Source organism: Pelmatolapia mariae, linkage group LG10_11, assembly GCF_036321145.2.
Source record: "Pelmatolapia mariae isolate MD_Pm_ZW linkage group LG10_11, Pm_UMD_F_2, whole genome shotgun sequence".
Taxonomy (NCBI): Eukaryota; Metazoa; Chordata; class Actinopteri; order Cichliformes; family Cichlidae; genus Pelmatolapia; species Pelmatolapia mariae.
The window spans coordinates 29697962-29724758 of record NC_086236.1 but is presented as its reverse complement, the minus strand read 5'-3'; the positions used below and the strand labels follow the sequence as shown (position 1 = coordinate 29724758).

General features: G+C 41.1%; 1 protein-coding gene across 3 annotated transcripts in view; it reads left to right on the top strand.

Moving 5' to 3' along the window:
• grik2 (glutamate receptor, ionotropic, kainate 2) overlaps positions 1-26797 on the top strand; it is a 348416-nt gene that overhangs the window by 199663 nt on the left and 121956 nt on the right. For all 3 annotated transcript variants that reach the window (XM_063485023.1, XM_063485024.1, XM_063485022.1), the window contains exons 9-10: positions 13195-13302; positions 21460-21573. In XM_063485023.1, the coding sequence (XP_063341093.1) occupies positions 13195-13302; positions 21460-21573 (222 nt within the window). The remainder of the gene's footprint in view (positions 1-13194; positions 13303-21459; positions 21574-26797) is intronic.

Genomic DNA, 26797 nt, shown 5'->3' with positions numbered 1-26797 from the left:
CAACTTACCTTGATGATGATGAGCATGCATCAAGACATTTTAACCCACTTTGGCAAGCACTCCCTAAAGCTAGTTCGTCAGTATGAGCAAACAGCATGTAAGAAGGCTGATTACAGGAACCAGCTGAGATTCAGCCTCAGATGCAAACAAAATATGATAACTCCTAAAAGTCTGCAAATGAGCTCTTCAGTGTAGGGCCTCCAGGCAACTAAAATCCTCCAGAAAGCACAGCTGAGACAAACAAATTTTAACATTGACATGCTAGAATCCAAAGAGGAGCAGATCCGACACAGATTTACAATGCTAGATGAGAATACTCATCAAAAGATGTTTGAATTCAGTGATAAGGCTCATCTGGCCCAGCAAAAAAAATTGTAACCCAGGCAACAAAGGAAGTTTGACTTACTTGTTGTGTGTCAGAAACCACAGCAAAATACAGAGTGTCCTCAGCAGCCAGCAGAGAGAAGGATGCCACACAGAGGATATGGACAGGTGGGTGACGAATTTCTCTGACAGGTAACCCAAGCAGAGAAAAGCAACCTTGCAAAAGGGTTGAACTTTGCCGTGACACTGAGATAAATCTCACTAGTGGAACTGACCACAGCCACAGAATTGGAGATTATGTAACGGAATTTCAGGAGCGGGAGCACGCCTCCAAACACCCTTCTTTCGGTTGTCATCTATATAGGATCCCCCAGTTCTGCAAGCTGTTCATTCTCGTTTACGTGCAAAGAAGGTCCATTCTCGCTGAATGCCTTTAAACACAGCTTATCTTTCAGGAGTGACGTAATTTTACTCACCGTTCCATTTGCTACAATCGCCCTCTCGTCTGTCAGCGTGTCAGACGAACAACTACTAAAGCTCTGCAACCTCCTAGCAATTTTCTCGCCACCCGACATACGGTCTGCTAATCCATCAAGCCAGTCGTCTCATGTCCGCTAAATCCGGCCATGAAGTAACTCCGGCTGCCCGCCACTTAAGCGAAAACCAGCGGGGTCGCCCGCCAGCAGAACTCACAGCTCCTCTCACGTTGCTCCAAAATGGGTAACAGGCCGTGTGAGTTAGCGAAAAAGTCGACGGACGTCAGCTCCAAACCCAAGCTTCCAAACAAATTTCAGCTCCAACAGCAAAAGCTACAGCGTACTTTGTAGCTCCACCCACCCGCCAGCGCCAGGTAGCAGGGGGAAGATCAGCTCTGTTCTCCTTCCTACTAACACCATTTCATGCAAGCTGGAAATCTGTTGCTAGCTCCATACTCTCTACTGTTCTCCATCATCGTGATGTTTCCATCCCTCCTTTCGCTAAATGCTTAAGCAAATTGGCAACTAGATCCCCGGTTCTTCCCTATCCGCCATTCGCAAACGCAGCAGCAAGCTTCCTACCACCGTACTGCCAGTTTCTCAGCAAAGACCACACACACACACACACACACACACACACACACACACACACACACACAAAAAGGGGCACCAAGTCGCCATTTCTCCATCCCTCGGTGACAATATGCAGTGTGCTTCGGCACCGAGTTGCCAGGTTCTCAGCTACTCATCCCTCCTCTGCTAAGTGCTTGCTCATAGGGGGTCATATGGTTGTTGGGTTTTCCTCTAGACATCATTGCAGGGTCTCGAGGCGTCTGTCACTGTGGCTCGGTGCTGTATAAATAAGTCGAATCGAAAATCAAATTATTCCGCTGACGTCTTCATCCTTCGTATCGCTCAGTTATTACTGCTTCTAGGGGATGCCTTCTTTGGGGATCTGTCAGTCCCCTTCGAGTCCTTCCCCAAACTGCAGCTCAATTCATGTCCAAGCATTCACCTTTACTTACTAAAATGCAGTCAAACCTAAAATGAGGACGTGGGCCCAGCTAGTGAAACAGCAATTTGAAACAACAACATTGTAGACGTGGAAGCAGAGCAATTACGGACGAAAGTTTCAGCCTGTCTCGACAATGCAAAGCCCCCAGCATCCAACATCAGCATGGAGGAGAGGAAGGCACTCACATCACTTAGTGATGACAACAACATTATCATCCTTCCTGCAGACAAGGGTAGGTGCACAGTTTTGCTCATTCAGAAAGACTATCATGAGAAAATTTTGTCACCGCTCAGTGACGAAAATACTTATGAGCCCCTGAAACGAGACCCAGGAAGTGGCTACAGGAAGAGGGTGATAGACTGTCTGAAGCAGTTAGAACAAGACCAGACCTCATACCACAGGCTATACCCAGGCTACACCAAGTCTGTATGGTTTACCAAAGATACATAAACAGGATGTACCTATAAGACCGATTGTCTGCATGATCAACTCGGTCATCTATAACATTTCAAAGCTTCTGGCTTTGGATGGCTAGGATAACTGAGAACCTTCACAGACATGATTTTAAATTTGATTCTAGATTTAACAGGGGGCCAGCGAAAAGAAGTCCGTATATGAGAAATATGCTCTGTCTTTCTAGACCTTGTCATGAAGCATTTTGAGTCAACTAAAGACTTTCCAGGGAGTTTTTAGGACATCCAGATATACTAATTTACAGTAGTCCAGCCTAGAAGTAATACATGCATGAATCAGTTTTCAGCACTCTCTGAGATAGAGATATTGTGCAAGCAGAAAAAAAACTGCATATTTGTTTAAAAATATGCATTGAAGGACAAATTGTGGTCAAGACGTTCCTCACAGTGTTACTGGAGGCCAAGGTAATGCCATCCAGAGTAAGAATCTGGTTAGATACCATATTTCTAAGATTTTCAGGGCCGAGTACAATAACCTCAGTTTGATCTGAATTAAGAAGCAGAAAGTTAGCGGCCATCCAGGTCTTTATGTCTTTAAGACATTACTGCAGTTTAACTAATTGGTGTGTGTTATCTGGCTTCATTCATCTTCAACTAATACTACGGGAAGATGTTTCTGAGATTTTTAAGATTCACCCTAGGAACCAGGTTCAACCTTTCTCTGGTTTGTAGTCTGTGGTCTTTAGGCAAACAAATCAGCATCCAGTCAGGTTTCTTCCAACGTGCTCCTAACTTCAACAACATAGTCAGGCTGTTTGGTGCTTTGCTTTCACACAGGTGAACACAGCTGAAATGAAAGAAGCAGTGGATAGTCTCCATCTCCTTCTCATTTAATGAATACTCAGAGCAGCTCCTCGGGGTAATTAGGTGATCAAGTGAAGAGGTGGCTCTCTGTCATCAAGAAAAAACCCAAATGAATCGGCATTTCCATGGAAAATTTAAATCCCTATAAAACACTGCTGTTACCGGATTAAATCAATAAATACTATTTATTGGTTTAATTATGTTTGCATCTGGCAATAAATATTTCTATGTTCTGTATCTCTTTTTCTGTGTAATTTTTCTGTTATGACAAAAGCTGATATTTTTATATAGTGTGAAGTAAAACACCTATGAGTGGCTGAATTAAAAAAGTTTTTGCAAATAACAGTGGACCAAAATTCCTTCACAGCAATGTGAAAGATTCATTGCCAGTTATCTGGCATGTATATTATACATACTATATGTTATTTCTGCCAATGGTGGCACAAATAGTTATTAGGTTGTGTTTTCCATAAAGGGCCAGGTGAGTTTAGATGGCTTTCTCTTGGTAAAAGAATTCATTATTAAAACTGCCTTTTGTATTTAATCTTATTATTTTTGTCGAAAATTAAAATGTGTTTCATCTGAAACATGTACGACCAGTATGCTAAATAAATAAATAATTAATGAGGGGGACTGCGTATAACCGTAACTAAATCTTCCACGTGAATTTTCTTCTGTCATCAGAAGGCGTGGTTAAACAGAAAAGGGTTCCTTGTTTGTTTGTTTTTAAAAAGTGACTCTGGTGTTTCCAGTGTGCTTGCCAAAGTATCCTTGGGCAAGATACTAAGCCCAAGTTGAACTCCAAAGGTTAAATAGTAAATGAACTGGTTCTTAGATAGTTCGGGGTAGTATCTTGCCCAAGGATATTTGGCAAGCAGACTGGGATTGAAACACCAACCTTCCGGTTAGTAGGTGACCTGCTCTACCACCTAAGCTATAGCGACCCCAAATCCATCCATTGGAGTATACTTGTGTATGAATGTTAGATAGAAAGCACTTTGGCAGAAAAAGCATTACGAAAACTTTACGTCAGCTCCCAGTCCATGTTAGAATTTGTTTTAGAGAGTAAAATAGGGGTAATGTGAACTTACATGCTAGGGGGCCAAGAATCAGAATCAGAATCAGAATACTTTATTAATCCCGAAGGAAATTATAGGTTACAGCAGGCAGCACGCTAATGCCGCATGCACACTTACAAAGGAACCTTCTGACCAATCTTTACACAAACATCACATTGGGAGACATGTCAGAGAGGTAGGCTGATAGGAAAAACAACGAAAATACATAACATGAGGTGAGAGGAGGAGAAAAAAAAACTCCACTCAGACTGAGCTCCTAATGGGAAAACAGTTTGAGAGCAGAAAAAAAACACCCCAGCACAAAAAGCACATGACTGTCAGTATACCATAGAAACACATGACAAGCAACAGGGATAGGTAAAAGGTGAGAGACAGCCCGTGTAGACAGCGCATCCGGGCCTGCAGCATATGCGCTGGTCCCCTTTGATCCACCGTCAGCATCGGGAGGGAATAAGCGTTGAAGGCGTTTGGAAGGGGAGGGGGCATGAGTGTAAATCTGCATGTGTATATATGTGTGTGTGTGCGTGCGTGCGTGTGTGTCCAGAGTTCAGCTGAGACAGTGTCCTTCGCCCTGCCAGGCTAAGTAAACAGTCTTCCAGCCAACCCAGGTGGCCTTGCATAGGATAGGAAGAACAGTCTAAGCACAGTCTGTTATCAGGGTGTTTTTGTTCAGCTCCAGCCTTGAGACCGCAGCTGGCACCGAAGTGGTAGCTGCATGAGATGATGGTGGTTTTTACTTTAGTGGGAACAACTCATGTGAATTTCAAAGCTGTTCTAGCAGTCCGACACTGGTCTCTCAATCTCCCGTTGGAGAGCCGTGAGCTTCTCCATGATGGTATAAATCTTGAGCGCTCAAAGAGCAGATTCCGAGAACTCAAGACCGCCGTGAGCTTCTCCAAGATGTTATCCAATTTTCGCTCAGCAGAAACTGTTGGGACTTACATATACAAATGACTAACTCCTTACAGGTTTTTTTTTACCACTTGAACACTTATAATAAAAAAATCAAATAAATCAAATCAAAAACATATGGCCCTAAATGTAACTAATCAAGTGACTGTATACCAATTTAATTAATTCGTACAATAAATACAGTTACCAAACTGAAGACACTTTAAGAAGTGTGCCTTGAGTATGAATGAAAAGGGCATGTCTCAGTGCTGTGCAATTGCAAGTACATTTCGTTTTTCTAAGGTCACTTTTGGAATACCTTTGCAGTCATTATTAGCTCTCTGTTTGCCTTTTCACATATATTTCATGCTTTGAACCACAGAGTATGTTTGAACCACATTGGTTTTGGAGACCATATTGTGGGGTAAAGGCAAAGGTCAGCACACAGGACTTAACTGTGACTTACACAAATATAGTCAGCCCCTCGCCAAAACGTGTAATAGACATTCCAGTCCACCGTCTCCTTATTGTACTTTCTCTCTCTGAATCATGAAATGGAAACACATGTCGAAGTTGTAGTAAGCTGCAGGAGCAGCACAGGCAGATATTTTATTTAAAGCCAACATGAAAATAATCATTGCAAATTATTTAAACAGACATTATGTACACATTTACATTTGAATACATTCTAGCCAGATAGCTTAATTGTTTCTCTCAATTTTGGACCCTGGAATGTACTTTATACCTTCCTGCTCAATAGTGACTTCTTGGCTTTAAATATATCGTCTCTCTCTGCTGGTACTGAAACTTCTGTATGTGTGTCCATTTCACGTTTTGGAGAGGCAAAGCATGAAATGGATACCGTGGACCAGCATCTTTATAGAAAACATAGACGTATGCAGTGCCACCGCACTTCCAGCTATTGTGCACTTTGTCTTCGTGTTTTTGTGCAATTTTGTTGTGTCTTCCTGCAACACTGATCACTTTCAGTCGTCATATACTGACAGATACTGGTCTCAGCCTGAACCCAGACTTTACTTCAGATTGGACCAAAGTATCCTACCCGAGATTGTGAGACCACCGGGCGCTCCCTGGGTTATTGTCGTGAACAACAAGCAATGCTGACGGTGGAGGGAGAGAAAACAAAAGCGGGGATGCAGAGCTGACTATCGCATCTAGCTGAGAAAACAACAACACAAACCTCTGCTTTCATCCATCTTCCTCACCAACGCAAGACTCCTCGCAAACAAAATGGAGGAGCTACAATCAGAGACTTACTACAACCGCTTTGTCTGGAAGCGTTGCGTACTGATTGTAACTGAGGCCTGGCTCCATCTACTAATCCCTGATGTTTCAGTGGAGCTACCAGGCCAGACGTTACACCTTTAAGTGTCCTTTCAGTGCAGGCCTTTTTATCTACCTCGCAAACTAATGGTAGCCATACTTACCATTGTTTACCCCACCCCCCACTTTACCATCGCGTTTTCATCCTTTCGCCTATAAAAATAAAAGTAATGTCCATATGCTCTAAAGTGCACCAATTATATTATAAGACAGAGGAGAACAGCACAGGCCTAAACCCTGCAGGTCTGACAGCAGGAGGTGTATCAGTCCTGTTTGCCATGTGGAGACACTGGAATCTGCCTTTGGTGGCTTTTTTGGAGCAAATGTGACATTCACTAGAAGAACTGACACACAAAACAAAACATTGACTACACTACACAATAACTACAGCCTCCAAACACACTAAACGTCACTAATGTCTCACATATGAAAACTCTCTCTCTTTCTTTCGCTCGCCCGCTTTCTCTCACTGGCGTCACTCCTAAAACTCCCCCCTCTTCCTAAACAACCAAATGCCACATGTTGCCATATCAATTTTTGATTGGTTGACATAGCAGAATTTAACACCAATAGGGAAGGGGTGTTTTTTCTTTTTCTTTTTTCACTCGGAAGCGGAGAGTGTTTGCTAGCGCTGTCCTTAGAAAACGCAGTTTTTACCGATTCTTCCCGCTGTAAACACCACTGTTTTGCTCAGAAAAAAATGACTCTGGTTTTACTTGGCCTATCAACACAATTTAAAAACTGGTTTATAGATTGAAGTCCGCACTTTCAACCCCAGTTGAAACGGAGACTCTGGGTCGCTGCATCTTGTAGCTGTGTCATCTTAAATTGGTCACGTGATTTCTTTTTCTTTTTTTTCTTTTTTTTTTGCCTGTCCCGTTTGGCTCTTTTGCCATCAGAATTATTGTCTAAAGGCGAAGAAAGATGCCCAACGGATTTACTTTACCAAATGGACCATCCCAGCCTTGCCGTAATGGTCTATTTGATTCACCTTTTATTGTTTATTTTATTTTATTTTCACTTGCTAGATACGGGACAGACTTGAATGAGGAAAAGAAAAGGGAGAAAGAAAGCGGGAAAAAAAAAACAGCGGGGAAGAGGGACGGGGATAAAGGGCAAAAAACAAAAACCAACAAAATAAGCAGACAAAAAATACATATATCAAACACAAGAGACCAAGGAAGACCAACAGAGGGGCAGCCGCGCCCCTATCCCAGAAAGAGTTGAGGAGAGCCCCAGATGAGGGGTCACTCAGCAGCCGCGGAGCAGAAGCCGGGGGGAGGGTTGCCCATGAGCTCCGCCGGCAGCCAGCTGTGCCAGAGTGACCGAGCCCCGGGCCGAGAGGCCGAGGGCACCCCATCCCCGAAGTGGCCTGAGCGAGCCCCAGGCTCCAGGCCCCGATGAGCAGCCACCAAGGAGTGAGCCGGTGTGTACCTGGGCGCCCATCCCCGGACACAAAGAACCACCAACGCACCGATGTCTGAGGGCGTCTGCCACTGGCAGGGGGAGTGGTGGGGGGAGATAGGCCTCCAAACCTTGGAGGGCCTGAGATGTCCCCAGAGAGGTGGCGTCTGATACCCAACCTGACATATAGACACAGACATACAGGCACACACAGATACAAACATCCATTCCCACCCTCATGCTCTCATATGCAATTACTCAACACTCAACCAACGTGGAGACAGACATAAAGAGACACTGTACACACAATCACACTCCCCAAGCGTACTCTATACCCCAGGTCTAGGTACCCTTGCCCCTGGAGGGGGAAACTGCACCCAGACCCAGGTAGTGTTACCCTTTTCCCTGGGGTGGAGAGAAGCAGACCGCCCCAACTCGGCGGCAGCAGCAGGGAGGCCCCACATTCCAGACCCCAATCGGACGACCAACTCCTCCTCCTAGCCCCCCCCCACCCGCTCCAACAGGCCGCAGAGAATGGGGGTGTGTGAAGACTCCAAGACTCTGGTCACGTGATTTCAACGCGCCGGCACGTCTGTCGACCCCAGAGGGTTAAGCTCTGGTGAGCATATACAGCACGATCCCCATACCAATCTCTTGTTCAGTCAGCATTCCAGAGATAGTCCTCCCTTCAGTTCAGTCTTAGGTTCATCAGTAGACCATCTGTTCTGTACGAGCAACCAACTTAAAAGGGGGAAAGTCAGTTCAAGTCAGAGCTCCATCCAAGCCTTACTTTTCTTCGCCACCACCAGCATCTTAGACTAGAGGACCCTGTCCTAAAGCCTATCACCACTGGGATTCCAATATGCCATGATGGCTCATTGCAGCCTATTTGGCAAATTCATTCCTTTCTATATCTCAGTAAATATGTTCAAGTCTTCCAAGAGATCTCTCCTATTATTGAAGTAGCATTTCCTACATTACTAGCATGAATGTTCAAACAGCTTCTATGGAGTATGGTCTTTTATCAATTGAAATGCATAAAGTTACATTTTTTCCCAAGGAAGGCAGTACCATGAAGGAAAAATAAAAATTTCTCAGGAAACACAGAATTCCTGAAAGCTCATAGACATAGAACAAGCCTAACACTCCATAACTCTCCTTCTTGATCAAATAGCCCTTAACCCAGCAGGGTATTTAAAAACTGGCAAGTCGTAAGTGATGATTGCCCAGATCTTGTTATTCCCATCCAGCGGACTCTTCAGGACTTGCCTACTCTCTGCAGGTATTTGGTGACTTTGGTGGCTTTTCTAGCAGACTTGTCCTGGTTCCTAATTAGTTGTGGGATTCCCAGATACTTGTAGGTGTCCTCGATGTCAGCAATACTGCCTTCTGGTAGTACAAACCAGAAGGCAGTTCTAACCCTCAGTTCTAACTTCTTTTCCTCTCTTAGTTATCATCTGAGTACACGTCTCTAGCCCGAATGCCAATTTGATGTTGTTACTGTAGATCCTAGTGGTGTGGTGTGGATCAGGCCAAGTATAAGCCAGGACACCCAGATCTCCCTCTCCCTGTCCGCCTCCTCAATCTCTTCAAGAGAACACCAAGGTGTTCCCAAGCCAGCATGTCCTGGATCTGACCCAAGGCCTCCTCCCCTTTGGTAGGAGGAGCTCTTAGGAGGAGGCATCCTAGCCAGACACCCAAATCACCTAAATAGGCTACTATTTGTTGGAGAAATAGCGGCTCTACTCTAAGCCCCTCCGAATGGCACAGCTTCTTATCCTATCTCTAAGACTGAGCGCTTAACCCCTTCAGCTGAATCTTTTTCTACTGCTTCATATAGGCTGCTTGTATTTGCTATCTCATTGTTTCAGTCACTACTTAAGTCATTTGACCATAGTTAACAGTAGGAACACAGATCAACCAGTGAATCAACGCTTCACTCTTATGCTCAGGTTTTTGCAGTAACAGAAAGCATGTAGTGTCAACATCACTGCAGACCCTACATCAGTCCATCTGCCAATACGCCCATCCACTCCCTTACTCCCAAGTAAAATATTCAATAGCGAAATATGCTGTTTGCTATTGGCAACAAAGATTTGGCAAGTTTCTAATGGGCACAAACCACATACTCAACTCTGCTGCTTAACCCACAAATGTATTTTCCTTACAAATGCGTTACCATTCAAGAGAAAACAAACAGGCTTTACAATGGTACAAGGCTTTTTCCCAAGAAGCATTGTTACAAGTGTGTAAAGGGGTTTCTGTAGCTAGGGAGTTAGAGCAGGTCATCTATTAATTGGAAGGCCAGTGGTTCAATCATTAGCTGCTCCTGCATGCGAAATATCCTTGGGCAAGATACTAACCCCAAGATGCTCTCATACATTCATCGGAGTTTAAATGTGCAATACGCCTAAAGGTTAGCTAAAAAGGACTTTGGTAAAAAAAAAAAAAAAAGAAAAAGAAAAAAGAAAAAGGCATGGAAAAAAAGTGTATGTGTGAGAATGACGCAATTTGCATGAAGTGCTTTGAGTGCTCAGGTAGCAAAGACAAGCACTGTATAAGAACCAGTCCATTTACAACAAAGAAATAATTGACCAAATACAAATTTAGTTCGTTATGGAGTGTTGCTGCTGCTGCTATATATCATTGCCAGGTTAGAATAAATCATTGTTTTTTGTCTTTCACAGAGATTTAAATTCAACTTGTCATTGCACCAAATTAAATCCAAACTGGCAGAAAGTCCAATAGCAGAGCACCAGTGTGGTTCAGCCGTTACTCCCAGTCAGACCCCTCCAGGGCTCAACGTCATTGCCTAAATGACTGTTGAAATTCCTTGTAGCATAATTTAGTCCTCAGATGGGGGCACCCTCGAACACCCTACCCAGTGACTTCATAAAGGTTAGGTAAATTGAACCATTATTGTAAATGTACTGGTAAATGGACTCATTCTAACAGTTAGGTCCATAACTTTTTGAACAGAGACGACATTTTTCTAATTTTGAATCTCTACATTACCACAATTAATTTTTCATGAAAAAACCCAGATGCAGTTGACGTACAGACTCTCAGCTATATTTTACTGGGTTCAACAAAAATATTAATATAGGAACTAAAGCATTTTATAACACTATCCCTTAATTTCAGGGGCTCAAAAGTAATTGGACTAAAATAAAAATAAAATTTTCATTTCTAATATTTGGTTGAAAACCCTTTGCTGGCAATGACAGCCTGAAGTCTTGAACTCATGGACATCACTAGATGCTGGTTTGCAGGTCTCTGAAAACCTCAGACTTAGTTTGGCTGCATCTGTCTCATGTCGCATTACAATGCAAGTGTTCCAGTGCCACCGGCAGCCATGCAGGCCCAAGCCATCACACTGCCTCCACCATGTTTTACAGATGATGTGGTGTGCTTTAAATCACGAGCTGTCCATACTTTCTCCATACTTTTTTCTTGCCATTATTCTGGTAGAGGTTGATGTTGGTTTCATCTGTCTCAAGAATATTTTTCCAGAACTATGCTGGTTTTTTTGGATTTTTATTTATTTATTTATTTTTAGCAAAGTCTGATCTAGGCTTTCTGTTCTTGAGGCTTATGAGTGTCTTGCACCTTGCAGTGAACCCTCTGTATTTACTTTCATGTAGTCTTCTCTTTATGGTAGACTTGTATATCTATACGCCTACCTTCTGGAGAGTATTGTTCACTTGGTTGGCTGCTGTGAAGAGGTTTCTCTTCACCTTGGAAATGATTCTGTGATCATCCACCGCTGTGAATTCCATGGCAATCTTTGCCTTTTTGCGTTGCTGATTTCACAAGTGTTCTCTTTCTTTCTTAGGATGCACCAAACTGTAGATTTTGCCACTCCCACTATTGTAGCAAATTCTTAGATGTGTTTTTTGTTTTATTTCCGCAGCTTAAGTATGGCTTGTTTCACCTGCACGGAGAGCTCCTTTGACCACATGTTGTCTGTTCACAGCAAAATCTTCCAAATGCAAGCACCACACCTCAAATCAACTCCAGGCTTTTTATCTGCTTAATCGATAATGACATAACAAAGGAACTGCCCACACCTGCCCATGAAAGAGCATTTGAGACAGTTGTCCAATTACTTTTGCTCCCTTTAAAAAGAAGATGACACATGTTGAGGAGCTGAAACTCCTAAACACGTCATCCAGTTTGAATGTGGATACCCTCAAATGAAAGCTGAGAGTCTGCACAGTAAGTCCATGTCCATTATTTAACATAACTGGAATATGTTTCAGTAAACAGAAAAAAAGACAAAACTTGTGCCAGTGCCCAAATATATGGGCCTAACTGTACAGTGATTTTTCAGTGCTTCATCATCAGCTTCTTTGGGCTCCATCTGTCTGGTCCCCATTGGTTAAGGTCTGACTACCAGACACTCTCCCTAAAACCCTGCTTTGAGGGATACGGCCCTGGTAACCCTGATACCAGGCAGAGTAACAATATCCCATGTTGTTATCTCCATAGGAGTATTGTGAAGTGCTACTCCTCTGTCACCCAGGACCAGTTTGCCTTGGGAGACCTTATCAAGGGCAAATACCCATGATCACATGCATCCTGGGATCACTAGGGCACACAGACCCCTTCAACATGCTAAGGTGGCAAGGGATGAATAATAAAAATGGATCTCAAATGCTAAGCGCTTCAAAGCCCTGGAGCCAAAACCAGTGACCATGACATTACCATTTGTTTGTTGCAGACTCTAAGTATGGTTTTTGTCAGTTTCAGTTATAAAGTTTTCTTCTATAATACTTAAATAACTGTTTATTTCTGTGTGTTGCCTGATTCTATTAATTGTGTTATATTTATAACACCATTTTTGACATACATATAATAATCTCCACTTGAGTAACATGTCCATATGTCTGTGAACAGCAGCGGTATCATCGCGGAGGTACCAGACACTGAGTCAAAGGAGTATGACAAATGATTTCATGCAGCTGAATGAGTAACTTCCAGATTTGTGACTCCCACTCATCTTACTAAAGATAGGCCTCGAAGTCCCCGACTTCCAGGTGGAGAAGTACTGTGATGACTTGCTGTGCCTGAGCAAAAGCCGTCTCTACTCTGAACCACTTTCATGCTACATCTTATTCTATCACATCCCTAAACATCTGTAAAGATTGGGTAATTGCCTCCCCACTGTTATAAATGCAGTTACAAAGTCTGTGCAGGCACCTTGATGGCAGACAAGAGTGTACAGAAAGGCTCTGTGGAAAAGGGAGAAATAGAAAAACTTTTTATTCCGCTTAGTCTGCAGCTTCAACATCAAGAATATATTTAAAAGTGAAACAACAGACTTATACTGTTGGTTGAATGTCTCCTCTTCTATTTTCTGTCTCTCTGCCTTCTCTCTTTAGGCTCACTGGGATGGCTTGACGGGGAGAATCACTTTCAACCGGACCAATGGCCTGAGAACAGACTTTGACCTTGATGTAATCAGTCTGAAGGAAGAGGGGCTTGAAAAGGTTCTGTGTCTTCAATATTTATGTGTTTGTGCACTCAGAGGTTCTGTATATGTGGCAATGGGATGATGAGATAACACACAAAATGAAAGGGTCAATGTAGCAGGGAACATAAATGATCAAAATGCCCATCAGTAATGTCTGTGTAGACCTTCACCTGTGCTCTTGGACCTATGACAGACATGCACAGCTTCATTATGGTAAAGCTCCTCATAGTATAAGGCCCTCACCAGGTGTCTTTGGCACTTTAATTTAAACTGTGTTGTTTATTGTAGACTGTCCTCTTTATCATGCTTCTCTAACACAGCCAGGTTACTGTCAATACCTTTGTTTTTAATTCTTCAATTAATTTTTATTTATAGAGGGTCAGTTCACAATTACAGTTGTCTCAGCTGCCAGCTGCAGGGTCGGAGACCATGAACAACAAAATTGAAAAACACAAAGTACAGGAGAGACTAGATCAAAGATAATGACATGCCACAGTGGCGTATAAACACATGGGGAATTAAACGAGGGAAATCCTCAGTCCTAATGAGAACTTCAGCAGCATACCATACCTGAACCAATAGCAACACAAATACCTTAACCTTACCTCATCCTGCCCTAACTGTAGCCTTTATCAGAAAGAAGGGTTTCTAAAGCCACGGCCTCCCCAAACCTAACCTATGTGCCTCTCTGCAACAAGCCCCTCAAGCATTGTAGCAAACAAGCTGGGTAGACACATAAGTCAGTACATGAGCAGAACAGAAATGCATTGAAAAGAACACCAAAGGTCAAAGACACCAGCTCCAGGCTGACAGAGCAGTACCAACAAGGCAGACCAACCTGTTCCAAAGTCCTGGTGCACCGCTCTATCAATGCAGCGACTGAGTACAAGAAAGCTTACAACTCAATGCCCCACACATGGATACTGGAGTGCCTGGCAGTGTGAAGGCTAATACTGAACTAAGTATCATAAACTCAATGGGACTGTGGAAGATAACGCTGGAGGACAGCTTCAAAGAAAGCTCACAACAATATACCAGAATATTCTGTTCCCGCTGCTGTTTTGCACAGGCCTCAACCTCCTCAGCTCATCACAAAGAATGGATGTGGATATGGATTCAGGAGTGGGGTGACCATCATGAATTACATCAAACTGTATGCCAGGAGCGAGCTAAACATCCACTCATTAATCCACCTCACGACATGGTGAATCTGAAATTTCCACACCAGGAAATTTCACTCGGACTGGATAAGTCCGATTTCAAATTCAAATATTTGCACTGGTTGCGACATACAGGAAAATAAATAGAATCAGCATTCTTCTTTTTTATTATTCATGCTTGAAAGGTTAAAAACTGAAATTTATTTCACAGATGAATCAAATATTTAAATATACCTTTACCTTCGTATCTGGATGGTTGCTGACTTTTTACTGCCTCAGTGAAACATAATGCACGTTATAATGCAAGAGCGCTGGACTGCATCTTTCCTATGTGGTTGCTTCCTGTTCTCGCTATAGTACAATATAGTACAATATTATATTTTACATGGAAATTTTGCTGAATTTACATTAATATTTATTTATCCATTCATCCATCCACTCTCTTCCACTGGAACCTATCCCAGCTACCACAGGACAAGAGGTGGAGTACAAACCACCCTAGAAAGTAAGGCTAACAGAGAGAGACGGACGTCTAAAGACACATTCACACTTTCATGCCCACAATTTATTTAGTAAATTTTATTCTTCTTAATAACTTAGCAATAAAACATATGGAAAATGATATTTATATCACTGCGAAAAACACGCAATTGTGGATGGTATTTGTGGTTTCCACAAAATTGCAGGGGGTAACTGCTAACTCTGAACAGTGTTGTGTTTAAAACAGCAGTATATGAAAATCTTCTGAAGATGAATTCAAAAGATCTTTGAATTAAAATATATTTCATATTAAGACCACTATCAGATGATATCCAGCTGCTTAAGCAGCTTAAACACCTTCTTTTACACCAGTTTACAAAAAGCAGTGGCCCCAATTTAATTTTAGGAAGCACTCACTGATTTAAACCACTAACAGCATTTTAGAGATGTGATGAGGATGATGTTAATCTTAAATCTGTGCCTGAGTCAGCATACAGACACATGCCGCCCTCATCCTTTGATTTTGTTTGACACACTGTGTCTGGGTCACCTGTTTAACTCACTGGTTTTATGAATGTATCAACTGTTGAACCTCTGCAGTCATACTGGTCTGTTTTGGGGACATCTAACAACAAATGTTAAAATAAGAACAATAATATCTGAGCTCTCCGTGGTTGTAGCTCATGTGAAACTGTGATATGATCATGATCAGAACACAGTCTAATATTCTCTAACTGTTAAACCTGAACTTAACTTTTCAGGTTTAACAGTACTCATCCAGTACACTCAGAGAGTTATTGTGACTGTAATCGTTTCTTCTTTTTCTTCAAATAATTACTGACTCACGGGGATCTCTCCAGTATTCAACACTCAATTTAAGATTCATGAGATTATCTGTGAGAAGAGAACCCCCAACGCTGCTGATACAAATAATAAAATAATATTCTTGCATGCAACTGCAAACACTTCACACTTCAGGATCCTCAGTGGTGCTTGCCTCTCAGCAGCTCCTGACCTCTGGTTTGTGTACCATGTGTGTCTGTGCCTCTATGAATAATTTACCCCATTAATAAAACCTCTCAGAAGTCCTCCAGTTTCACGAAGCCTGAATTAAAGAGTTGATTTGCAATTACAAAACCCATCTCAGGCCCTCACACAGTGCATCAGAAGTGCCCCTAAGAGTGTGTGGCTGGAGTATTTGTGGTCTCTTTTACTGATGCTCAGGGCAGACAGGTTGGTGGAGTGTGGGAGGTGCTGGGGTGAAGCAGGAGACTTGAGGGAGAGATGAGAGAACACGAGAAGCCTTGAGGCATAATCTGATAGCTGTGCCGACCTCTTCTTCCTGCTTTTCTCTTCAGCATTCTCCCCAAACGCTCCGCCTTTAGTCCTCTTCAGTGTTGTCCTCCATCAACCCTCCAAAAGGCCACATTCTTGATCCAGATCATTTTTAACATTGTTCCCTGTGAAACTCTAGAAAAGTGTCCCCCGACAGTGCTGAGAGTTCACATTACTGCCAATGTGTCATAGTGGTGCTGTATATTATTGTCAGTAGGTAACCAGAATGGAAACAGGGGAAGATAGGTCAGCATTTTACATTAATATACCTTTTAGTACTACTCAAAAAAGTCTTATCGTCTGTAAGGACATTTTGCAGAACATAAACTTGCTCCTTTTATGCTGAAGCAGATGTTGCATTCACATTAAATGCATTTCTTTAATGTTGCAATACAAAAGGTTAAGAGTGGAAACGTTCTCCAGTTTTCACTTCCTAATGAAACATGCGTTTGGTCCCGTGTGTCATGACCATTTATCTACTCTCCTCTTTGTGTTTTGGTTCTCTTGTTGTTTGTCATCTCTCTGTCTTCCTCTTTCCTTCTTTCTTCCCTGTCCTCTTATTCCTCCCTGTTAACGTTACTATATAAAACACATTGAGATGACTATTATTGTGAACTGGCACTGTACACATATCACTGCAGCTCTAATTACTGTCACCTTCATGTGTGTTGAATTTCCCCTCATTCACATTGCTCTACAAAGTGCATCTACATTTAAAGTGTTTTGAAATACAGCCACAATAAACCCTGTATAATACTGAAAATCCTATTATGCTGTATAACAAATATAATAAACATGGGTGCACATAACTGGTACACAGGTATGCATGCGCGACAAAAATTAGGAGTGACACTTGTGTTACCAAGCGCCTTTGCGTACTTATACTTGCTGTATAATAAATATATTAAATAAGTTTTAACAAAACATTAGCAAGAGCTAATGTTTGTGTCAGGGCTTGTGGCAAGAAGGAGACCCAAATTTCTGGTCAAAGAGTGCGTTTATTTACAGTGAGAATATGAACAATACGTGATCGTTTCTAAAGACGAGGCTTCCGTCAACGTGCTCCCGACTCCCGAAGAATGCTCGCGGTCCGTGGCGTGAATGGTGAAAACTCCCACACACTCCTCTCCAGGTTCCTAACAAGACGTGACGATCAGTTTGGCGTGCTCACAAACACCAGCAAAGATAGTTTCACCTCAGAGCTGAGGATGTACTGACTACGTAACTCAATGAGCCAGCATCGACTGAAGCTCGGCCACACGGTTAAGTAGAGGCCCACTGACGAGGATGAGCAGCGTCAGCCTGTGAGACTTGCTTCAGCGTGGGAAAAACCTGCCGGCATGGTGATGCCCATAAACTGGCATGCTGGATACACACACACAAACACACACGTACACATAAAGGAGGAAGCAGGGGACCGGGAGGGGAGCCATCACAAAGGCAGGTCGACCAGCGAGGACTGCCAGACCATGACAGTTGGTTTGTTATCTCTAGCTGTTTCCTGAAGTCTTTCTCTGAGTTTACGGCATCAGTTTCTTCTAACAGAGTGATGATGCCAGGAATGTCATTCATACTATTGTTTATAAGAGCCATTCCTGATACTGGGGAAAATTTTCTTTTTATTTTATTATTATTTCTTTTTCTTTCTTTCTTTCTTTCTTTTTTTTTGCTATTTTTCTTCTCACACTGAACAAGTTTCAAATAAATTGATAAATGGTACTCTTGTTAGGGATTATTAAAGTGTTCTGATTCTGATTCTTCTTGAACAAGAAAAGATACAAATTCCAAAAAGAAAGCAGAATAGTTTATAAATATATATCAAGATGTGAAGTCATTAAATCGAACACTTCAGGCCGTATAAACATGATTAAAATGAACATATTACCCAAATTTTTATATCTCTTCCAGTCACTTCTTCTGCTTCTTCCAAAAGAATTCTTTGATAAGCTAAACAGTATCTTTAATTGATTTATTTGGATTAACAAAAAACCTGGACTAAGACTTTGCTTGTTGTACCTGCGATATGAAAGACGGAGGTTACAACTACCCAATCTTAGACTGTATTACTGGTCTGCACAACTGCGCTCAGCCATGTTCTACTTTTCCACTGAGACACCCCCAGCCTGGATACAAATTGAACAAACATCAGTAACAAATCTTCAATTAAATCTGTATTTATATTCTGCAAGCCCAAAAAACAAAACAAAACAAAACAAAACAAAAAAAAGACAAATAACCCTTTTTAAACAACAATATAGATGTTTGGTATAGGGCCCATCAGTATATGGGAGATAAGATTCTGTCTCTTGTTTTTCACCTATTTGGGGCAACACATGTTTTAAAGCAGGAAGAGCCGATGGGGGTTTCACAATCTGGGCAGAAGGTGGCAGATCTTTATAAGGATGGCAACCTTCTTACATTTGATCAGCTATGCCAAATATACAGCATCCCCAAAAAACATTTTTTAAATATCTTTTAAACTGCATGTTTAAAAGCTCAAAGACAATCAATTAATGCAAGGATGAAACTCCTCCAATATAAGTGATTGATGAGAACTTACATAACCCCAGTAGAACTGAATCGCTGGTCGCCTGTCATCCCAGATAGTTGCAGTAAGTGTTTAGACGAGAAGGGCACTCTGTTGCACTGTGCAACAGAGCTGTCCAAAATTACAGCAGTACTGGAAATCAATCACGCAAACTCTATGTAAGATTGTTGGAGTAAATATACCTGTTGAAGCAAATATGTGTGTGTTGGGTATAAATCCAAAGAACTGTGATTTTAGCTCCAGACAGCTAAAATTAATTGACTTTGGACTCCTGCAAGCCAGGCGGTTAATATCTTTGTATTGAAAGAAAATGGATGTACCCCCAAGTAGTGATGTGCAAATCATGAACGAATCGTTCAATACTCGAGAATCAAGATTCACAAGCCCAACTAACTCATTCACTGACTCATCCCTGTTACTGTTAGCAAACTAATTTAATGAGTAGAAATATATCTAGCTTATAATTAAAATTGTGTGGAAAAAACAACAGCCAGTTTCTTAACAAAAACATTTCTGCTCTCAACTGGAAGAAAAAACCCTGAGTAGAAGCTCACATCAAGACAATAGCTCAGTTCACAGTAGCATCGCTCTGCTAACATGCTAACAGCACATTTGAGTTACTCACCCCCTCCCTCCCTGTGCTGAATCGTAGCATGAACGAATCACTCACTCACCCCCTCCCTCCTGGCTCACAGCTTCTTCTTCTTCTTCTTGGTTGGTGGCATTACTGCCCCCTGGCTCACAGCTCAGTGGACATTTAGATGAGAAAATATATATTTGACACATTTGAGGAAGATACTAATAAAATAAAATAAATGTTCCCTTTAGAAATGTTAATTTTTTTGCTCTATAAAAATAGTTGTTTTTCTTTTTCAGTCACTCATCTTAGCAATAGGATATACATGAAAAGAGAAACAAATTAAGTTTGAGTAAATATGTACATTTTTTGCACTGTGTGGGCAACTGACTCAGTGACTCAAATGACCCAAAAGCCGATTCATTTTGGTGAGTGACTTAGTGATGGGATTTCCGGCTCTTTTTAGAGAACCGGCTCTTTCGGCTCGGCTCACTAAAAAGAGCCGGCTCTTTCGGCTCCCAACCGGCTCTTCAGGTTGTTTTGTTGCTTTAATTAATTTATTATTAACAACAATATAAAATAATGCACAAAAGGAATTACTAATGTAAAAAAAGTGGTTTTATTTATATATGTTTATATATAAATATATACGGTGGCCCCTAGAGACAAAGCACGTACAAACTCCAAAGCACATTTCTAGCGTTAACTGAACTTCCAAAACAGAGCTACCTAGATCACTTAAATTACACAATTGAAAGCATATGTGTATTGTTTGTGTATTTATACACAAGCACTCATATATATTCAAATAATTAAAAAAAAAAAAGTACATTTACCTGTTACTACCACACACCAAATCCGGTCGTTGGTACTTCCTGGCTTGTGTAGCCACTAGGTAACAAAAGCTCAACACTGCCCCCTAGCATCCTGGAGCACTTCTGTTGTGTTTTGTACGTGCTTCGGAGTTTTTACGTGTTTTGGAGTTTGTACGTGTTTTGTCTCTAGGGGCCACCGTAAATATACTTTTATTTATTCACTCCACATAAAATGTAATAAATAAATCATATAATACAAAAACCAACTATTCACATTTCAACTTTTAACTATTTAAATTTTCAGCTTTTTCCTTTTAAACAAATTTAAAGTGAAACAACACAAAACACTGCAAACCACAACACAATTAAATATAAATTAAAATATAAAACAAAAAGAAGATGCACATTCTCTGTCATATGGGCCTGCATGATTAAACTTTCTGAATCCTTTATCATCTGCAACTGAAAATAGTTGTGGACGATTACTATACCTTTCTAATGTGACGTTGTTGTCCCTGGCTCTCTTTCTCTCCCTCCCGCTCTGTTCCTGTGCTACTGTGAGTGTAACTACCGCCCCTCCCCCCTCTGCCCAGCGCAACGCACAAGGCTCGAGTGCGGAGTGAAGGGTGAGAGAAAGAAAAAAAAAAAACCCCACGGCTCCCAATAAGGAGCCGGCTTGCGTCGTTCACTTCAAAGAGTCGTTTCTTTCGTGACCGACACATCACTAGAGTGACTCATTCAAACTCAATTCAGTAAAAAGAATCGAATTTTCCATCACTACCCTCAAGTTATATGTGGATGAAGGAGATGGCATCATGTATTGTATTGGAACGACTTACTTATATTGTCAGAGGAAAGGGAGTAGATTTAGAAGAAATATGGTTACCATTTAATTAAGTTTCTGAGACATTATGAAGGGAATTGATTTAGAAAATGATACTTGGTGCAGATTTTTTGTTTTTGTCATTTTTGTTTTTTGTTCTCATCTTGCTTTGTTTGTTTTACCCATGCTGTGCATTGGTTTTATTTTATTTTATTTTTAAATCTATATTTGTTTATTTTGGGGACGATGTTGTTTAATATAAATCATATGTTAACTGTACTATTATTCTTTGCTTGTTCTGTAATATAAAACTCAATAAACATTTTTTTTAAAATCTAACACTTCATGCTCTCATGTTTTTCTGTATCAATGGATTTTGCATGTACTCTATCTGCCTTCTAACAGAAGAGGAATTAATTAAATATTTGTTTACAGATTGGTACCTGGGACCCTCCGAGTGGCCTAAACATGACAGACAACCAGAAAGGGAAGACAACTAATGTCTCTGACTCCTTGTCCAATCGATCCCTGGTGGTGTCTACTATACTGGTATGGTCACTTTTCTTTGAGATCTTAAGCTTTAGACTGCATGACATGACACCTGTGGAGAAATATGTCATTCAGAGTTCTCTGGTCTATTTTTCTGGCTCTTTCAGGACAGTATTGCAGAGTCTTCCTCATAGCTTATTACACAATAACAAGTGTGCTTTGAAACACATCACTAAATCTTACTAAGGCTACGTCCACACGTACACGGGTATTTTTGAAAACGCAGATTTTTCTATGCGTTTGCACCTTTCGTCCACACGTAAACGGCGTTTTCGGTCACTGAAAACTGAGATTTTTAAAAACTCCTGCCAGGGTGGAGATTTTCGAAAACTCCGTTATTGCATTTACGTGTGGACGAGGAAAACGGAGAAAACGCAGCGTCAATGGTGTGCGCCTTTTTTGACGTCACACTGTGTTTAAATGCTTACATATACACACACAGTTACTGTCCCTCCACACAGAGGACTCAGTTCTGCTTCTATGCGCCATCTTTGTTTACTCTTTCCCACCCAGGCTTCTAGACCTCTGATTGGCCAACATTTCTACACTTTTAGGAATATATCGCCCCTGTTGCTTTGGCATTTTCCTGGCAGCATTTTCCTTTGTTTTTGGCATTTACATGTGGACGGGATTTTTTTAAAATGAAAACGGAAAATCTCTGTTTTCAAAAATACCCGTGTACGTGTGGACGTAGCCTAAAACTTTTGAGTACATTAGCTCATCTTATCAATTAGTAGATACTGTGCTGTCAAGACACAATATCAATATGACACAATACATTGGTATGTCTAACGTCAGTGCAGACACTGAAAGCACAAGTCTCAAAAAAGCCTCCAATGCCTTCATCCTCCAGGAACTGCTAGGATACTCTCGCCACCCAGTACTCAAATTGTGGTCATAAATATTTTGTACTTGTAAATCAGAATGTGCATAATAATAATAATAATAATGTATACTTTATTGATCCCTGTGGGGAAATTCCTCTCTTCATTTAACCCATTCACTCACTGAAGCAGTGGGCAGCCATTGGGTGTAGGGACGGTACCTTACTCAGGGATACCCAAGGGTAGCCGTTCAGTGATTCAAACCCTCGACCATCCGATCATGGGGCCACTACCCTACCTACCGAGCTATCCCTGCCCCTATATTTGTGCATCTGTAGATAAGAAAAAGAATTTGTGTGTGTGTAAAAAAGATTTGTGTGTGTGTAAAAATATTTACACAAGTTACAAATTCTTTTTGTTAAGGTCTGGTTATAGATACAAAGCAAAAAAATCAGTGTGAAACTCTGCACTCAAGTTTCTACTTACAAGTACGAATTTTGACCCGATTTTCTTCCTTTCAGCTGATTGGTCAATGTCATGTCAATCAAAAATTTAACTATCCAATCAGAGAACAGATGGGTTTGGCTGTCAGAGGGGCGCTCTTTTGAGCTGCAGGTCATGGAAGTATAAATACCCTTACACGTCTCTTATCGCTAAACCATGAAGGAAAACATCTGTGTGTGTCCAAGTAAACTCTTTCTCACAGGTTGATGTGCTGACACAGGGACCTCCAGAGCGTTTTCAAAAGCGCTGTCGACCTCGGAGGGAAAGCAGTGTTGTGGAAATGACACACTCTTCACCAGTTACAAAGCTTTCCCCGTTATGAATGAGCGATACATTTTTATTAAACATTTGAACATAATACAACACAAACCCTCGTAGAGGAGATAAAGTCAGAGAGATACATGTTTTGAAACGACAAGGATCAGGCGCATCTAGCACATACTAGAGCGGGCGCTAAAAAACGATATACAAGCAGAGCTCAGCAGCCAGCGCAACAAATTCTGGATCCTTCGCTCTTAGTTAGCGGTGAGCACAGCGCATGCCGCGTCCGATGTGAAACAGCCTGCATAGTGTGACTCATAGCAATGGTCCCGGGTCAACCCTGATTTTGTGTTAAAGTAATACTAAAGTAATAATGGTGTTTCTGAACACTGGTATACCACAACTGTATCCTTTCAACAGCTACAAAAGTTAAAGGACCTAGCTTGAATGAGCCTTATGGGATATTTATATAAAGATCCTCCAGCTTCAAACTGTATTACCCTTCAAGGACCTGCAGCTTAGTAAAGCCTCCCTCCGACAGCCAAACCCATCTGTTCTCTGATTGGATAGTTAAATTTGTGATTCACATGACATTGACCAATCAGCTGAAAGGAAGAAAAATCGGGTCAAAATTCGTACTTGTTAGTTGAAACTTGAGTGCAGAGTTTCACACGGATTTTTTTGCTTTGTATCTGTAACCAGACCTTAACAAAAAGAATTTGTAACTTATGTAAATCTTTTTACACACACAAATCTTTTTTACACACACACAAATTCTTATCTACAGATGCACAAATATACGCATTCTGATTTACAAGTACAAAATATTTATGACCACAATTTGAGCCCATAAGTATCTTACTATCTTAACTTAGTATCACAGCAAAGTGTGAAATGTACAAGCATGCAGAAGTTGCAGTAAGTTACAGTGAGCTTCAATAACAGCAGAGGGAGATATTTTATTTCAAGTCACCATGAAAATAATCACAGGAAAGCATTAAAATGTAAATACATATTAGCTGCCAAGGTTAATAGTTTCTGGTGATTAATGACCCTCGCGTGTACTTCATATGTCTTTTGAACACTAACGACCTCTTGGCTTTAAATACATTATCTCCTCCAGCTGCAGCTGCAGCTTCTGCATGCATTAATGCAGCTTCCGCATGGGTGTCCATGTCACGCTTTGGAGAGACAAAGCTTGAAATGGGCACGGTGGACTGGCGTGTTAATTGCATGCTTTGCCATGATGCTGGGTTGAGAGATCTGAGCATTCCTCAGTGGATCTGCCTGCTCAGACCATCACTGATCGACTGCCAAAGCAGACATGCTGAATGATGTTGCAGGAACCATTACATTCTCCCCAGCTTCCACAGACCCTTTCACATCTTTCAAGACTGAAGGATTGTGAACAAAAATCTACTTTCAGTGTTTTATGTTTAGTATTTATAGTACTCACATTAGTATTTTATTATAGTGCCTAAGTAATTTTAATACCAATGAAAACAAGAGACTTATTGATGCACGAGGATCTGGAAACTAAACATTTCGTGTAATTTTTCAATTACATTTAATTACATGGCTCCTGTGCTCATGGGCATAGGCGTCATGAAAATGTTACTATCTATGTAATAGAATACATGAAAATCATTCAGGTGCAACAAATACAGAGGCCCTTAAGCTTTTCTCTTTCACTTTGAAATAATTGCTCCCAAATCTTCTCATTAATTAATCACACCTTATTTAATATTAACGCCTCCATGTTAGCACACATAAAAGCTAACCCCCCCCCAAACTCCTTTCTTCTTTTGTTTCTTCTTTTTTATTAGCTTGTCTCGAGATATAAGAGTCAGAATGTCATGAGCTGGCTGTCAATTATCAACTCACGTCTGTCTTTTCTTGGGCAGGGGGGTCAACCTGCTTTGTGCTCATGATGCACCTCTACACTTCTAAAATTATTAACTTGTCAAAAGCTTATTTGTGTTTCAGCAGTGTTTCTGCTCATGTTCACGACTTGTATAAATTTTAGAAATTATGTACATCAGAAATATTATTGGCTGGCTGAAAACAATAAGGACAGAAGACGTAATGTTTATTAGCAAAAACATCTTTTTTGCTGCTTGTTCCTATGCGGTTATTAACCCCGGGATTAGAGGAGATGCTGTGGAGCTGCTGATTAATGTCACAGCACCACATCTGTGTTTCATATAATTACATTTAACATCAAAGGTTCATCAGTTTTATCTCTTATAATTCACATATTTTGGAGGTAAAAATGACCCGTTGCCAAAGAAGACCTCTCTTATCAGAGGACGTTTTGCTTTACTGATTAATGTTGAAACATTTTGTTTCAAAGCTTCTTTTATATTTTTATTGTGGGGAATAAATGCACACTTTGTAAAAGTGCCCCCTCTAAGTCTATGCCTGTGGCTGTGGTTATGAACACACAGACAGCACAGAGTGTGGCGTGTGAGTACCATGGCACTAAAGGGAAATTTTAAGAAGAAATTCACATTAAAGCCATTTATGAGCCTGATATCGAAGAAGCAAGTATAAAAATAACAATATCAAGTAAATTGCGGGTTGTCATTATTTATCACAGGTCTTCTTTCTTTCCGAGCATGCTGTGAAGTGATTGGATTGTAGTTATTAGCAAAAACTCTCCACCGCTGTAATTGCCATATCAGGACTGAGTCATGGGGAGATGTGTGATGGCTGTGAGCAGCAAAGAAAAGGAGGGAGGGCTGACAATAATTGGGTTTGTTACATTTGATTGATGCACACTTTCATCTAGCTTCTCATCATTTTCTCCTGGATTATGTACTATAAAACATGATGTAATTACTCTTGAGATCTTGGCCTATCAACAGTTTATCTACTCAGGAAATCATTCCAGTTATGCTGTTGTGGAAATGGAGTACCTTTAGGCTAATAGCTAGAGCTGTGGATAATATACCGTGTAATGTCTTGGAGAGAGCAAGGACCAGACTTGCTTTCATTGTCACAGAAACAACCAGTTGTTTTTATGATTCACTGCAGGGGAACAGTAGAGCAGAGTGTTTTGTACGTAATGTAAACTAACATTTAAACTCGGTTAAGGTGTTGCAAAATATTTTTTGGAGGACTTAACAGACAGTTTTCTCAGCTACAAATCAAAAAGGCCACCGTGACATCTTAATATGTCAAGTCACCAGTTGATTAAACTGCTAATCATATCTTACTTCATCATTATTATACTGTAAACCTAAATGCTCAAAGTAAATGATAGATTAGGTAGTCTAAACTTAATTTATCAAATACAGTTTCTACTACCATGAAAAGGTAAGACATCTGTTGGGTTTTCTCTCTTGTTGAGTTACCGAAATCTTGATTAACCAGCTGTTTTGCAGGTTCAGTATCATCTTACTGAGTTTTAAAGTAACTCCGGAGGTGGAGTGGAGGGTTGGTTGTTCAGTGGTGGTTCCTCCCCTGCTTGCTCCAGTCTTCATGCCAACTATCCTTGGGCAAAATACTAACCCCAATTTGGTCTCCGATGCATCCATTGGAGTGTGAATGTCAGATAGGAGGCACTTGAGCATACAGAAAGTGCTTGTATGAATGGCTAAATGAGGGATATTGTATAAAGTGCTTTGTGTGCT